At 39.3% G+C, this 18,094-nt stretch overlaps 1 long non-coding RNA gene and 1 gene segment (V, D, J or C); both read right to left on the reverse strand.

Annotated features, from left to right (window-relative positions):
- Nucleotides 1–2,244: 2,244 nt before the first annotated feature.
- On the reverse strand, nucleotides 2,245–3,001 carry LOC112077848 (uncharacterized). Its single transcript, XR_011478327.1, has 3 exons — nucleotides 2,876–3,001; nucleotides 2,719–2,768; nucleotides 2,245–2,609 (listed from the first exon to the last, which is right to left on the reverse strand). It is a non-coding gene; the product is annotated as an uncharacterized lncRNA (long non-coding RNA).
- A 110-nt stretch (nucleotides 3,002–3,111) lies between these two features.
- Nucleotides 3,112–3,453, reverse strand: LOC139022577 (Ig kappa chain V region K29-213-like). The segment is given in 1 exon segment: nucleotides 3,112–3,453. A coding segment is annotated over 1 exon segment (342 nt).
- Between the last annotated feature and the right edge of the window lie 14,641 nt (nucleotides 3,454–18,094).

Genomic DNA, 18,094 nt, shown 5'->3' on the forward strand with positions numbered 1-18,094 from the left:
GAATGTTCGGATATTTCTGACACTCACCTATTCTGACCAAATAAACTATTCATAATCTTTACTAAAAAATACATGTTGTATAGGAAATGATAGATACACTAGTTCTTAATGCAATCGCCGTGTTAGAATTCTAAAAAAACTTAATTACGATATGCAGCTTACGTTATTGCAAGAGAGCCCCAAAATCTGGGCGCTAACTAAAAGTAAACATGTTCGACAGATATATGAAATACCATCATAAATGGGTCCTACTTTTTTGATCTTCCATCAGAATGTTGCACAAAGAGGTCCTTTGTCTCCGAACAATCGTTTTTTGGTTTTAGAATGGCATTTTTCCCTCTCGAGAATGAGCAAGCAAAACTAGCTAAGTGGCGCTAAGCTCTCCTTCGTCACCAAACGCAAAGAACGCAACACGCCTAAACTCCCGAAAAAATTTCAATAATCTAATAAAACTATATTGAAAAAACATACTTCACGATTATATTATTACATTTATCAAATAAAATCAAAGCCGGAGATATAACACGTCTATAACGAATCGCTTTTCAGAAGCCAATACTGGTGACCTTATGCGCTTCCTGAACAAAGGAATTCTGGGGTCATGTCATTCCAAGCTGTCTCTTTTCACCATGAAAAGAGCTTGAGACCCCATTTCACCTCTCACAGCCTATTGACATCTAGTGAAGGCTATGAAGTGCATGTATACTAATAGAATTCAAGCAAACGATTAGGGAGGCCCTGGAACAGAGCCTGGATTTCAGATTTTTCACTTTCTGACAGGAAGTTTGCTGCAAAATGAGTTCTGTTTTACTCACAGATAAATTCAAACGGTTTAGAACTTGAGAGTGTTTTTTATCCAAAGTAATAAAATATGCATATTGTACGAGCAAGAAGTAGAGTACCAGGCCGTTTAAATTGGGCACGATTTTCCCCCAAAGTGAAAATAGCGCCCTCTCATCCTCAACAGGTGATGTTATCTTCAGAAAAATTTACCTACCTAGGAATTTGTAGTTACCAAAACAATACTCCTTACTATTTAAAGAGGAATTTCCCCTCTCTGACGCAAAAAACTCAAGGCAAAACATACAATTTGGAGAACCTCCCAATTTCTCTGCTCGAAGAATTAATGCCAATAAAATGGTCTCCTCCACAACTGCCTCTACCAATACCAGAACACCCAGTATTCATACCAAAAATCCTTTCATAAACAACTTGACTCAATTATCAATCCTTTCATCTGGGATTATAAAACACACAGGATAGGTAAAAAAACACCTCTACAAATCCAAGATGGAAGGAGGATTGTCTCTCCCAAATGTAATATTTTATGACGCACCTCCGTCATCCAGCTGGCTTAGTATGGAGCGTGAGGAGTGTCACCCCTTCTCTATTGTGGCTGTGATTTTGTCGCCTGTCAATCTGGAGATGTCACTTTATCGTAACAATCCTATTATACATAGCACAGTCGAATCTGGAAGCAAATAACCTCTAACGAGCCTCTACCCCGGGTCCGGGAGCACCCCCCATCCCCCCACACACTGATTAGCATAGCTAGCATAGCTTCACCAAGTAGAATAGTAGCATCTAAATATCATTAAATCACAAGTCCAAAGACAGTTAACTCAGAGTTCAAATAGGGTTCATCAGCAGTTCTTTGTGGTTTGTAACTGATTTCAGATAACTAAATATATATGTTACAGTCAGTTGTAGAAATAACTGTTTTGCTGTGGCTGTAAGCTGTCATGGGCAACATGAACAACAAGTAAAGATAGTGAGAACAACAATGACACCACATAGACATCCTGCTGAAAACCACATAGAGACACAGAGAGCAGGTAGCAGAGTCCTGTGTGCACAAAGCCAGCAGGCCCACTTGACCAAAGCATAGATAAGGTCTCGTCTTCTGCTTCTGTGAATTTGTTCACTGTGTGGGGGTGGGTGGGTGTGAGTGAGTGACATGCTATTAACACAACTAAAAGAGGACAACACATTACAGAGGAGAGATGACTTGAATAAATATGTTGTCTCACATACTTATTCAACTACTCCCTGGAACTCAATACAAAACCACACACAAACACGAGTCATTGTCTCCGCCATATAGAGATCACTCTAGTACCCCTTTTATTTTTAGTAATTTTATTTGCACATTATCAATGTAAAAAGGAGTTTGACAGAATATAAGCCATTCTATTGTACCACACTTACAAAAAATAAGCTTCAAATTATATATAAAGCCTGAAACACAGAGAAAGAAATGTATGTCTATACATGTGTCATGGACAAAGTAGATTCCTAACTGACTTGCCAAAAGTATAGTTTGTTAACAAGAAATTTGTGGAGTGGTTGAAAAACAAGTTTAAATGACTCCAACCTAAGTGTATGTAAACTTCCGACTTCAACTGAATATATAAAGCCTGAAACACAGAAAAAGCAATGTATGTCTATACAGAGGAAAAATCTATGTTTCAGTCCATGTTTTGGCATCTCACCCCAGAGTACAGAGTGTCTCTCTCTGTGCTCCTCTGTCTCTGGGTCTTTGGCTTCTTGTGGATGATATTCAGAGCAGCGTAATGGACCGTCGTGAGTGTGTCATCGTCTTCTTGATTCTAAAAGAAAAATTTAATAAAAGACATAAGGAAATGACCTGATATTTTCATATTTGTTTACAGTTCATCAAAATCATACTCAGAATAGTTAACATTATGTTCTGCATACCTGGTTATGAGAACTGGGAACTCCCGGACCACTTGGCTGAGGATGCGTTCCTTTTAGACAAAAACATGAAGGTATCATCATCATCATCATCTTACGACTTAACCCAGTTTCATGACTAAAACATGTTTAAGCATATATTTACAATGATAACGCTTACCTCTACACAGCGGAGAGGTTTTCTTGGTCATCTTATACATAACACAACCAAGGACAATGATGATGATGACACAAAGAGCCAACGTTACACCCAGACAGTACACCAAGAGAACCTGGTCCTCCTTACAACCATCTGTGGAAATACAGACAGTGATAGAGGATTGGTTCAGGAAATTTTGCTCAATCAGGCATAACATATATATTTTTTTGTTGACATTTTCAGAAATGTTCGAAATATCACTTACTTTCAATGTTCAGCTTGGTCCCATTGCCAAATAGTATCTCCCCACATGAGGCCACAGCACAGTAGTAAGTCCCAGCATCAGAGAGGCTGAGGTTCCTCTTGGGGAGGTTGTAGACACAGCTCTGTGTAGGAGACCCAGCCTCAGGGCTCTTCTCACACTGATCACTCCTGTCTCCATGGGTGTAAATTATTCCTGGATGGGATTCTCCTGCGCCATGTCTGAACCAATAGACACGGTGTTCTCCTGCACAGGTCTCAGTGTGTATTGTACAGTTCAGAGTCACAGAGTCTCCTGGCTTGACTGACTCAGACACAGGCTGCTGGAGTACAGACATGCTGTTGGACTCTGAACCTGAAGAGCGTGATAGTTAAGATCATAGAGTGTATATTGTATTGGCCTGCTATTTTCATTTATCATCACATTCCAAAGTATATTTCTAATTTAATGGTGCAAAATGGAAATAAAAAATTAGGGAAGGTAGTTAAGTTACCTTTAACAATTAAAACAGTTCCTTCTCCAAATTTGACTTCACCCATTAACATAACACCACAATAATATGTAGCTGAGTCCCCTGACTCTGTCTTAGAGATGGTCAGGTTAAAGCTGTCACCTCCTCTCTTCACACTCAGATGTTTTGTCTCAGTGAAATCCTTGGTAAAGTTGTTGAAATATGAACTCTCTTGAGAGTGGTGAAATGTTGATGCCATCGGAAGAGGTTTCTCTCCAAAGGTCTGCTTGAACCAAGCAACATAGATCATCATATCAGACGAACAAAAGCAAGGGAGAGACACAGTACCTCCAATCCCAGTAAAAATCAAAGAGTCTGGTTGAACAATGTCCATATTCAATGTGCAAACTGGTGAAAGAAAATAACAATAACGGATCTGAGATTTAGATTAGAAAATGATTTCTACCCATTACAGAGACAATACTTCTCATTATACTTTTCATATTCATACTACAAGTAATTTAAATAATTTCAAGACTACTGCATTACATTTTTTTTAAAAGGGACCACATTTAAAATTTGTGCTTACCGATGTCGGCGCAAAACAAAAACATTATCCAATGTCTGATCATCATTGTAACGTCAATTCTTTCTCCACTGTATATTGTGAGGGTCTGACAACAGGTCACCTCTTTTATGATGACACTTTACATGTAGCCGTCATACAGTAGGAGGGAACACTGAACTGAGAGACTCTATTGGCTGTCTGAACAGGAATCAAAGCTACTGTCTAGCAAGTGTGTTTACCCTAGTTTGAGAAGCCCAGACAGACTTTTCAAAAAGACATTCAAGTCAGAGTTATTAGATCAAGCTGATTTAAAGGTGGCTTGATACACTGCTTATTGATTTGGGAAATGTAACTTATTAAGACCTGTTCTCTTTTGATGTTTGGACAAACAGTAAAGGATCATATTCCGCTCTCTAGTGCCTCTGATACTGAGCCCATACCAACCCAGCCTAGCCCAGAGGTAAAATTAATCCATAATGTAGTAAGTTTCTCCCACACAGCATACAACCTGCATTTTTGGCTCTTGGTTTTCATCTTAGGCGTCCAACATGAAATAGTATTATTAGTGTTGCAATAGCATGGCCTATTAATTTCAGACCTTTGTTGGTTAGCAATGCCCTTTTAAATATAGCATGGATACATTTTTGCACTTTTTTACATGTTAGCCCATATACTCTAATTAACCCAATTGCATGTCCCTTGTAAGTGTATTATGTCTCTGTAATAATTTGTCTTTGTAATACATGTATTCTTTGATGCAAGTGTACAGTTATAGTACTCCAGAGGACCCAAAAGAGGTCTGTTGTGTCTAGGACATGCCATTTCATGTACAGTATAAAGGTGAAGGGGGGAAGAGCAGAGTGCGTATGGGAAAACACCAAAATAATTAAATAAGTCTATTGTATGTCAGTCTCATTCCCTCTATGTCCTTCACAGAAACATGCACTGAGAGTGCATGTCTGATTGGACACCAGTCAACCAGCAAACCAAAACATGACACATTTGATCCACTCTGTTTTTCTCTCCTGTTAGTGTGCTTCTTGTAGGAAGCAATCTATCAGAAGGAGGATCCTCCTCTATTGGTCTCCTTCTGACAGAGGAACCTGTAGTAGTTTTTGTGCTTCACAAGACATGTCTGATTGAGAATGTACTGAATGTTCTCCCATGACATCATCATAAACTGGCCCCTCCCCCTGGGCCCATAGATCTAGAATAGATGGTGCCGTATCACACATGACACAGTTAACTCAGAGTTCAAATAGGGTTCATCAGCAGTTCTTTGTGGTTTGTAACTGATTTCAGATAACTAAATATATATGTTACAGTCAGTTGTATAAATAACTGTTTTGCTGTGGCTGTAAGTTGTCTGGGGCAACATGAACAACAAGTAAAGATAGTGAGAACAACAGTGACACCACACAGACATCCTGCTGAAAACCACATAGAGACACAGAGACACAGAGAGCAGGTATCAGGGTCCTATGTGCACAAAACCAGCAGGCCCACCTGACCAAAGCATAGATACGGTCTCGTTTTCAGCTTACAGAAGACTGCAGAGTACCTGTGGATTTGTTCACTGTGTGGGTCCCAAGGTTTTTATATGACTAATCATATCAAGTGGTTCCAATGACGAATTTTGACGCGAGCCACCCTTGCCTTGTGTCGTTCTTCAACAAAGATGGCTGACAAAACATTATGGTGGAACCAGATGTAAGTTGTTATAACGTCATAACGAGTCAATCTAAAAAATTACAATGGAGAGGAATATGTTAGTTAACGTAGAGACAAACGTTTGTGCATATTTTTTAGTCATAAAGTTAATTTACAAAAATCACTATTTAGCAAGTTATCTGACTAGCTAACATTAGCCAGCTAGCTAGTGTTAGGAGAATGAATTTGTAATTTGTGTGGTTTAATGTTTTAGGGACTCCTGAGAAAACCAGCAAACCAGGCTGTCGTCTTGTGAAACAGTGGATGTAAAGAATCTAGCTAGCTAAAGCTGCAAATTGAAGTGAAGAAGAGAGACTGTTATTGTGTGTGTGTGGTCTCACCTGGTGTCCACACTAAGTGGCTACAGAGTACTTTATGCTGAATAACAGCCACATGAGGAGAAACAATAGAATATAATGTCAATAGAAGATACTGTATGAGACGCAGACATCTATCGGAGTGTACCTGAAACATTTAAATATAGAGAGCTATGTGTCTCACCACATGGGGTTTGCAAGGCTAACCCCCAGGAAAATCATGACTTGGCAGCAACAGCTAGTCCAGGGAAAATGGTTGTGTTTATGTGGTGTAAATCTGAAAATTAGCAGCTGACATTTTAAGGATTTTTAAATTAATGCATGTGAGACAGGTTCCATGTACAACAAGACAGGCAGAGATGGAGAAAAAGAACACAGAACAGTTTAATTACCTCTGGTTATGAACAGTTTTGCCAGCAATAAAGCTTCTACGGCCTGTTCCTCGGACAGTGAACATCTGGCAATATCTACATTTTCCACCCCTTGGTCAGCTCGCTTTCTGAAAGTAAAGAAAACTGTTTATTTTTTATAGATATGAAAACAATAAGTGAGATATGACCGTTCAATCTAAATCAACAGATGTCATTTTTAGGATACGTCAATACAGCCCAGTGCTGCTTACCTGAGATGCCATCTTCGTAGGTGTCCGCTTTGACTTCCTTTGTATCGGAAAAAAGTTGCTTTTAGAACAATTATTTTTGATTGAAAATAAAAAAGGTTTTGCTCTTGACAAAAAGACACAAATGTACCTCCATAGCATATAACAACTGTACGTACAACAACGTACAACTGTATGCAGAATTCTTGACGCACACCGTAGATGCTGCCATATCCTGCCAGCACGCCCACAAGCAAGCCACTCAGGAGCAGAATGATGACGCGTGGAAGAGGGAAAGGAATGTGATGGGAACAGCAATTTGTTGCAAGTTGGGGAAGGGGGCTAATAGCTGAACAACCTTTACTAAAGAATAGTCTAATAGCCAAGCTAGGTGCAAAAACCCCCCCTCCTATCACAGACCAGATTTGCCCTAACGACCAAGGGGTAGCTTGCTACTCAATGTAATAAAGTACTTACTTTTCAACTAAGTTACCTTACACGTTATGTTGGTAACTTATTTAATGGTAACAATTTATTAGCTACGCTGTCCTTACGAACCACATAACGTTAGCATATCATTACAGCAGTATGTACTGGTATGTTAGCTAGCTACCAAACGTTAGTAGTTATACATCAAACTTGGCAGTATATTAACTATAGGATATCTAAATTCTCAACATTGATTGACTTGATTATTCTTGTCATTCTTATCTTAGCTAAATGGTATAGGTGTTGTGCTTTCTCAATCGACATTCGGGTGCTTTCGTAAATTCGCTCTGGCTGTCTATAGGCTGGACAATAGCACGAGTCAAAATTCACCCAAGGCTGAAAAACGGCTTAAGAACATTGGCTAAACTGGAACACTAGCGCGAGCCCATAGCAAATTAATGGAATCGAACCTTCGCAGAGCCTGTTTTGACTGGAGTGATGGTTAGAATTCCATTTTTTTTCAAATCTTTATTTTACCACTACAATCAGTTCGTCGGACGAAACTGGAAAAACACAATTTGTGTGGGAAGTAGCTAAACAAAGGCATCTGAACGATATAGAAAACAAAGGTATTTGAAGATTATAGAAAAACAAAGGTATCTGAACATTATAGAAAACAAAAAGGTATCTGAACGGTATACATAAACAAAGGTATCTGTACAATATAGAAAACAAAAAGGTATCTGAACATTATAGAAAAACAAAGGTATCTGAACGATATAGCTAAACAAAGGTATCTGAACGATATAGCTAAACAAAGGTATCGGAATGATATACAAAGGTATCTGAACGTTATAGAAAAACAAAAGGTATCTGAACGATATCGAAATACAAAGGTATCTGAACGGTATCTGAACGTTATCGGGAAAAAACGGTATCTGTAAGATATCGAAAAGAAAACAGTATTTGAACGATATCAAAAACCAACGGTATCTGAACGATAGAGAAAAACAATGGTATCGGAACGATATAGAATAACAATGGTATCTGAAAGATACAGAAAACAACAGCATCTGAATGATCAAGAAAAAACAAAGGTATCTGAACAATGTTTTTCTTTATTGTTCAGATACCTTTGTTTTTCTTTAAAGGTATCGGAACAATACAGAAAAACAACAGTATGTGAACAATATGAAAAAACTATCGTATCTGAACGATATAGAAAAACAAAGGTATCTGCACGATATAGAAAAAAAACGATATGTGAACGATCTAGCTAAACAAAGGTATCTGAACGAACTAGCTAAACAAAGCTATGTGAACGATCTAGCTAAACAAAGCTATGTGAACAATCTAGCTAAACAAAGCTATGTGAACGATCTAGCTAAACAAAGCTATGTGAACGAACTAGAAAAACAACGGTATCTGAACGTTATTGAAAAACAACGGTATCTGAACGTTATTGAAAAACAACAGTATCTGAACGATCTAGCTAAACAAAGGTATCAGAACAATCTACAAATACAAAGGTATCTGAACAATATAGCAAAACAAGGGTATCTGAACGATACAGCTAAACAAAGGTATCTGAACGATCTTCAAATACAAAGGTATCTGAACATTATTGAAAAACAACAGTATCTGAACAAAATAGAAAAACAAAGGCATCTGAAAGCTTTGTTTTTCAAAATCAATCTGAATGATATAGCTAAGCAAAGGTATCTGAAGAATATAGAAAATCAAAGGTATGTGAAGAATATAGAAAATCAAAGGTATGTGAACAATATAGAAAAACAACGGTATCCAAACAATGTAGAAAAAAACTAACTGAACGAAATGGAAAAAGAAAGGTATCTGAACGATATGGAAAAAGAAAGGTATCTGAATGATATGGGAAAAGAAAGGTATCTGAACGATATAGAAAAACAAAGGTACCTGAACGATATAGAAAAACCCAGCCACAGGGCTCCTCTCACACTGATCACTCCTGTATCCATGGGTGTAAATTACTCCTGGATGGGATACTCCTGAGCCATGTCTGAACCAATAGACACGGTGTTCTCCTGCACAGGTCTCAGTGTGTAGTGTATAGTTCAGAGTCACAGAGTCTCCTGGATGGACTGACTCAGACACAGGCTGCTGGAGCTAGACACAATCTGAACATCCTTCAACGTCTCTCTCTCTGGTCTGGTGTAACAGAACAACTGAGGTGAGGGTCAAGAGACAAAGTGAAGTGACAGCATCAGCAGAAATGTGTATCTACATGCACCACAGGAGGCACAACTTTTAGGTTGTATCCAATGGTTGTTTGAAGAGGAAGTGAGGTTGAGAAAATGTCTCACTTTACATACAGATGTGTATTCATATCAAAAAGGTGCGCTATTAATCTTTACATGGTGGAAAGTCAGAGTAACTGGTTTGTATTTTTTCATCATTTGGGTCGATGGCTGAGACTGGTACATACTGTATGTCCTCTTTGACATACACTGGGGGTTTACGTTGTATTTCTCACTTCAGGTCTGTAGAAGGCAGTTCAAGCTTTCAGGAGGAAGTGAACTCTGGTGAGGTTGGCACCTTTTTGACAAAATAAAGATGTGATCCTTTGATACCTGGTGAAAATAAGTGGTAAGAATTGGGCAAGTCATTACACTAGGAAATAAAAACAACTTTACTGAAATATCAAACAAGCATAAAGGCAGGTTACAGACTTCCATGTAACAACTATTATCATGAAAAGGAAGAATTCAGACATTTGCAAAATCATTATATACATTTTGTTGTACACTTCTACAAAACAAATGTATCCAGTCAGTCAACCTCAGCAACTATTACTGAGGATTTGAGACTTCTGAAACCATCTTAGTATCAGCTTTCACACTAGCACACTTTCACACTTTCACAATTATGGGAAAGGGATAACCTAATCAGTTGTACAACTGAATGCATTCAACCGAAATGTGCACTCCGCATTTAACCCAACCCCTCTGAATCAGAGAGTTGCGGGAGCTGCCTTAATTGACGTCATTGGTAGCCGGGGAGCAGTTGTTGTGGGGGTTAACTGCCTTGCTCAAGGGCAGAACGGCAGATTTTTCTACCCTGCTGACTCAGAGATTCAAACAAGCAACCTTTTGGTTACTGTCCCAATGCTCTAACCACTAGGCTACTTGCCACCCGTGCTCTGCACCTGAGTGATTCATCAACGAAGAATTAGGAAAATATGCCAATGCAGTGACAGTCTCTTCAGCTAGGCCCCTGCAAAGGCATCTTACAGAAATGAGAAATGTGCAAAATACTGACACAGTCAAGCTGAAAGTGGAGGTCAGAAGAGGGGTGGGGCTTAACTTAGAATGATGCTGATTGGAGGACTGCCACATCCTGTCTATATGACACACCAGAGTAGATGGTTTCTTCCTCTCTTTGTTCTCTCCTCTGTTTCCTGGGCTTAGTACTGTTCTTTTCAGTAAACATCAGGGCAGCATAGTTCAGGCCATCATCGTCACCGTGGAACTATGGGGATGAAACACAGACTCACTCAATTCAGACTCTGGGTTAAATCTAATGCTGTAATAGTTTGCTTTAATACTATTATCCAGTCTCACTCTTGATACAGCAATTCTGCTAACCTGTTGGTCTGACGTGTTGGCATGAGGATTCCCATACTGGCTGTGCTGAGAAGGGGTCCCTGCTAAAAGATGAATGACAAAACATTCAAAACACTTGAAACATACTACGTATGTMATATTTTCTGCTTCAAAATGAAGTAGCTATGAAAGATTATTAATTAAAAATCTACTATGAAAGAAAGGTGATAGATTTACATATTGATATTTCCTACCATTTGAGAGAAAATGTGTGGTGAATTTTGATTATGCACAGCTTACCTTCGATGTCCAGCTTGRTCCCGTTCYCAAACAGTATCTCCCCACATGAGGCCACAGCACAGTAGTAGGTCCCAGCATCAGAGAKGCTGAGGTTSCTCTTGGGGAGGTTGTAGACACAGCTCTGTGTAGGAGACTCAGCCTCAKGGCTCTTCTCACACTGATCACTCCTGTCTCCATGGGTGTAAATGATTCCTGGATGGGATTCTCCTGAGMCATGTCTGAACCAATAGACACTGTAATGTACAGTTCAGAGTTACARAGTCTCCTGTCTGGACTGACTCAGACACAGGCTGCTGGACTCTAAACCTCAAGAGAGTGATGGAGTAAGATCATAGTGTGTAAATTGTATTGGTCTGGTATATTCATTCAGCGCCAAAGTCTAAGGTATATTTCTAATTTAATGGTGCAAAATTTAAAATCCCAAATTAGGGAAGGAAGTTAAGTTGCCTTTGACAATCAAAACAGTTCCTTCTCCAAATTTGACTTCACCCACTAACATAGCACCACAGTAGTATGTCCCATGGCTTTGTCTTGGAGATGGTCAGGTTAAAGCTGTCAACTCCTCTCTTCACACTCAGATGTTTAGTCTCAGTAAAGTCATTGGTAAAGTAAAAACTACTTTGGCCACTGTAAAGTGWYGATGYCATGAGAAGKGGTTTCTGTCCAAGAGTCTGCTTGTACCAAAACAACATTGGTATTCACGTCAGTTGGCCAAAAGGAAGTGATATTCCCACTACCTCCCATCTCAGTAACCATAACAGCGTCTGGTTGAACATCATTCTTGGTAAATGCAAAAACTGTCAAAGCAAACAAACAATATAGATCATCAAGATGAAGATTGAAAAACATCTCAAATACTTGCTACAAAGTCATTCAAAWGGTTTCTAAACRCCAATAATATGTAGATTAAAAAAWATATATATATAAATTCAAATTTCTTACCAGAGTTGGCATAAAACAAAAAGATGTCCCAATGTCTGATCATCATTGTAACGTCAACCTTGCTGCACTGTATAGAATGAGGGTCTGACAACGGGGCACCTGTTATATTCACAAACACTCRCATTAACATCTGCTAACCATGTGTATGTGACCAATAAAATTTGATTTGATTTGATATGATGACACTTTACATAGCCTTTATGAAATGTAGGAGGGAACACTGAAACGAGAGATTGTATTGGCTGTTTGAACAATAAAAAAAAGTACTGTGTAGCAAATAGGTCATCTGGTTTAACACAGTTTGAGCAGCCTAGATATTTTGTTTTAAGATGACTATGTAAAGCAACTCAGAGTTATTGGATCAAGGCAATAAAATATTGGTTTGATACGTCTGGTTATACTGTATATAAAAACCTTTACTTCAATCAGTTCTCTTTGGATGTTTGGACAGGAAACAGTGAAGTATCTCTACTGAGTATATCTACTGCCTCTAATACTACAGACCCCAACCCAGCCCAGCTCAAGGGTTAACGTTTTCCGTAATGTAAATATGCCCCCCACTGCATAAAAGCTGCATTTCTGGCTCTTGGTTTTCGTCATAGGCCTCCAACATTAAATACTGTTATTAGTTGTCATAGCATTAGCATTGAATAATATTTTTGTTGGCCTAATTTCAAACCTGTGTTTGTTACCAATATATTTTTTGTTACTCATGTAAAACCAAATCCTCTAACTAGCCTCACTAGTGCCACTCTGCATGTCCCCTATACATTTCCTACGAGTGTAATGCAAGGCTTTGAAAACTTAGCAGATGTCTTTTTTGGTAATTGCAAGACACCAGAATGGTTTACAGTTCACTTACCAGGTATTGTGTTGGGAGAATTCCGTTGGACCTCTCACAGTGGAGGTTCTCATCACCTTACCAATGCCTCACTGCTTATGACCCGGTGGCTGTATAAGGCACTACTGCCATTTGGAACAACACAACATAGAGAAGATTGACATTTACATCTCCAATGTTTTTTATTTATTTGAGCAAATATATGGGTAGGCCTTCTATACCCCTATTGGTACAATTAATCCTCAAACACATTCAGCCCACAGATATAAATAGTTGGATGATGACAAGGCATAGTGGCATCAGGATGTGGCTCACATACTTCTCTGAATCACGTTATCCAGAAACTAACTGTTTGTCTCTTGGTTGCCTTGACTTTAATGGTTTATGTGGCTAATCGGAAGCAGGCAAACTTAGCACTCAGAACAACAGGCCTTGTGTTCTGGAATCTAATCTGATTACTAGAGAGCATGTGGTATGACCTCTTATGAGAGTAATGTAATTAAATACCATTATTAAATAGGCTACATGTACACTATTACCTATTAGTTGTTATGAGTGCAAATCAATTGAACTTTTTTGTAATCATTCGGGGTCTGAAAGGAAGAAAATAAAAATAGTTTAAACCCTACAGAATTTGAACTGTATGACTGCTGTGGTTCTCATCTTTGTCCACTAAAGAGCGACATTCTCTCATATATAATCTATGAACAGATGATGATTTTCTCACTTTTTATGCCCGGGTTGGTGTATAGATAATACGAATTTACTCCTGCAACCTACCCAAAAATACCAATACGATAATCTCCAATGAAAAGGAGGCAAACACATACCATTATAGTATTACAATAATAACCTAAACTTTTCCATCCAAAAAATACAACTGTGAGTGTATCCTGAATATTAGTACAGGTGATCATGCAATTTGTAGTTGACCATTTCTCACAGTGGTTAGTCAGGTAGTTGAGGTGTGCGCCAATGGTGTATACCTATCCGTCTCAGGGAGGAGAGAAGGGAACAGGCAGAAGGAGGCGCACGAGATGCTCTAGAGGCTGTTCGGTCCACCACCAGCCCCGCCTCACAACGCCACCGCTGCCTGACCCACCCGCCCCATCTGTCAGTTATACCGGGACTTAGGTGGTGGTTTTCACGGGAAAGATAGCTATGTCGGAGGTACGGAAATTTACCAAAMGGTTGAGTAAACCTGGAACGGCGGCGGAACTTAGGCAAAGTGTCTCGGAGGCTGTGAGAACATCGGTGATTGTGGTTAGTATGTTGGCTTATTATCTCAACTTCAGTTAGCTGGTAGCTAAGGTACCTTGCTGTCCATACCCGCTCGCTCACTTTACTACGGAACCATAGCGCCAGAGTCCGGTCCGGTTTCATCCAGAAAAGTCTTTGTATACTTTTAGTTTATAACGTTACTTGAATGTCCGAAAGACATTGTTTACAGTTTTATCGAAGACGCGTGTCAGCGAGTCTCACCATTCCCCATATGTCACCCACTGAGCAGAGCTTGCCACATTTGATTACAAGTGGCAATTTAAACTTGCGTATGATGTCGTAATTATCTGGAAATTAATACATTTCGTTAGGCAGAAAATGACCATATTTTAAAAAGGATCATGTGTATATATAAAGTAAGTATCGTATTGCGATATATGTGTCCTTTTTCTGTGGCTATGGTGTGTAGCGCACAAGAGAGAACACATGGTATTCCATGCCTCTTGGCATCAGGTCTTGGCTGCAGCGCCTTTTGTGCGCTCGCAGAATGTGCAGTGCCAATTCTGAGTTGGCCAGCGACACTGTATGGTTACCCAAGATCCCATTCCCTTTTCTTTCATCCTGCTCCTTTCTATGCTGGGTGGGTGGAATTAATATTTTTAATGGCCCAAGCATGTACAGGATTATTGATCCTGATGGTCTTTGATGATAGACCTACAATAACAGTTCAGTCTTTACAGGAGCCTTTTCCCTTTCTTTGTTGAAAGGACAATAGTGCTGTAGGCTATGTCATGGATCGTGATTTGAGCACTAGTTGTGGTTTGTAGTTTGGTTGGCTGCTTGTAGCATTGGCTTAAACCCTGCTATGATGCAGGGAATTGGCTTGAGATTAATTGCACACAAAACTGATGAAGCACTTCAGATGTAATCATTCACAGAGGGCTTCTTTGGGTTCTGTGTGTSTGTGTTTCTTTCTGATGTCAGTGTTTTTGCAAGAGATTGCTCTCCTCTGACATCAAAAGACGCATGACCTTTCGGGGTGACTCATGACCTCGTGATTTGTCATCATGGGATTTCTCCACTGTAAAATCTCCCACACTGTCGATGTCATCTGATTCACCAGGTCTCTTTCTCATATGTGACACAACCAACACACAAACCCAGCCAAGACAACATTCAGTGGACTTTTGTAAACCTGCCTTTGCCCAGACCCTTTTTTAAATTATTAACAAACATCTCCAGTCAAGTCTTATGACAATGACGCAGTGAAGGCAACAGGCGTAGTCATCTTGTGATGAGATTTGATGCTGCCTGATGTGTGCTAGGCAACACAGGTTCCCGGAGTGTGTGTTGTGTCTGGTTAAGCGGATGATCCTCGGGGTAACGGTCGATGTGGTAACAGAGAACAAGCGCTGTTTTGTGGAGGTTGCCTAGCCAGCGGTGATTCTCTGGAGGCATGCTCCAATCATGCTTCGTGTGTGTGTGTGTGTGTGTGTTTGGTCTGTCTATCTGTCACATTTGTCAATGGGGCTTCTTGTTTTATTCTTCTTCCTGGCAATCCACGTTTTCTGCTCTTTCCATCCTTTCCACTTTCCTTTTTTAAACTGCCCAGCTGGTGCGTCTAGGAACAACTTTTCCTACGTTCAGTTGGGAGGGCTAGGTAGCCTATTCCTTTTATTATGGGGTCTGTTCTCTGTGATCTGAAAAGGAGTGGATTGGCTCAAGTAACAGCTTAACATAAGCCTAGTAGTAGTATATTACTGAGGCCCACCAGCTTCAACTCGCAGTCCTTTCAGATCATAAGACATTGGGACGTTTTGAACAGTAGCTGAAGTGAAACTACTGTACGTGTCTGAGGTCGCAAGAAGGCTCTTGGCGAATCACAAGGTGTTGTTTTGATCAAATATACAGTGCCTTCAGAAAGTAGACTTTTTCCACATTTAGTTGTGTTACAGCCTGAATTTTTAAAATTGATTAAATGTAGATTTGTTTTGGGGGGGGTCACTCGGCTACACACAATACCCCATAATGTTATAGTGGAATTAAATTCTTTGAAAATGTTGCACATTCATAAAAAATTTAAAGCTGAAATGTACTGAGTTAATAAGTATTCAACCCCTTTGTTAAGGCAAGCCTAAATAGGTTCAGGAGTAAATATTTGCGTAACAAGTCACATAATAAGTTGCATGGAYTCACTCTGTAATAAYAGTGTTKAACATGAYTKTTGAATKACTACCTCATCTCTGTACCCCACACATACCATTATCTGTAAGGTCACTCAGTCGTGCAGTGAATTTCAAACACTGATTCAACCACAAAGACCAGGGAGGTTTTCCAATTCGACACAAAGGGCACCTATTGGTAGATGGGTAAAAAATAAATGAAATAAAGCAGACATTGAATATCCCTTTGAGCATGGTGAAGTTATTAATTACACTTTGGATGGTGTATTCACTACAAAGATGCAGGCGTCCTTCCTAACTTGCCGGAGAGGAAGGAARCCGCTCAAGGATTTCACCATGAGGCCAATGGTGACTTGTTACAGAGTTTAATGGCTGTGATAGGAGAAAACTGAGGATGGATCGACAACATTGTAGTTACTCCACAATACTAACCTAATTGACAGCATGAAAAGAAGGAAGCCTGTACATGATAACAAATATTTTTTACAAAACATCCTGTTTGCAAAAAGGCACTAAAGTAATTCTGGCAAAGATATGGCAAAGCAATTAACTTTTTGTCTTGAATACACGGTGTTAGTTATGTTTGAGGCACATCTAATACAACACATTACTGAGTACCACTCTCTATATTTTCAAGCATACTGGTTGCTGCATCATGCTATGCTTGTAGTCGTTAAGGACTGGGGAGTTTTTCAGGATAAAACATAATAGATCTAAATGGAATGGAGCTAAGCACAGAGAAAATCTTAGAGGAAAACCTGTTTGTCTGCTTTCCACCCGACACTGGGAGATGAATTCACCTTTCAGCAGGACAATAACCTAAAACACAAGGCCAAATCTACACTGGAGTTGCTTACCAAGAAGACAGTGAATTTTCCTGAGTGCCAAGTTACAGTTTTGACTTAAATCTACTTGAAAATCTATGGCAAGACCTGAACATGTTTTTCTAGCAATGATCAACAACCAATGTGACAGAGCTTGAAGAATTTAGAAAATAATAATGGGCAAATGTTGCACAATCCAGGTGTGGCAAGCTCTTAGGGACTTACCCAGAAAGACACAGCTGTAATCGCTGCCAATGGTGCTTCTACAAAGTGTAGACTCGGGGTTGAATACTTATGTAAATTAGAAAATGTCTGTATTTCATTTTCAATACGTTTGCAAAAATGTCTAAAAACATGTTTTTATTGTGTGTAGATGGGTGAGAGAAAAAATGTGAATTAAACCATTTTAAATTCAGGCTCTAAGACAAAATGTGGATAAGTCAAGGGGTATGAATACTTTCTGAAGGCACTGTAGCTATATGAGAGTGTGTATTAGTGCTGAGCGATTAACCAAAATGTTATTTATTTTCTTGTTTTTTTAAACTAATTGACCAACTCGGTTCAGTTATTTGAATTCCATTTAGTTTTTTTTTCTTTTCGTGAGGGCAATGCATAGTGTTTCTAGAGATTAATCAAATCAAGCCTGAACTGTGCGATGTAGTAGGCAGTTGTAGTTTCCAACAGGTCAATATTTTACATAGTTTAGCGCAGAAAACATGCTAATTATCTACAATTAACTTAATCCATTGTGTACCTACTTGTTCGGTCTGAGACGGAGAGAAGAGAGTGTGTGATGGGGAGGGAGTTGTGCGATGGGGAGGGAGTTGTGCGATGGGGAGGGAGTTGTGCGATGGGGAGGGAGTTGTGCGATGGGGAGGGAGTTGTGCTTAAAACGTGTAAATGCTGTCTGACAAAAATCACTAGTTTAGCAGTTCTTGAAATGAAATAAGGAAATATACTACTGAAAAACAACTATCAATCTTAGATCATGTATTTCAGGTAAAACCTCACGA

This window comes from Salvelinus sp. IW2-2015, unplaced genomic scaffold, assembly GCF_002910315.2.
Source record: "Salvelinus sp. IW2-2015 unplaced genomic scaffold, ASM291031v2 Un_scaffold4981, whole genome shotgun sequence".
Lineage (NCBI taxonomy): Eukaryota > Metazoa > Chordata > Actinopteri > Salmoniformes > Salmonidae > Salvelinus > Salvelinus sp. IW2-2015.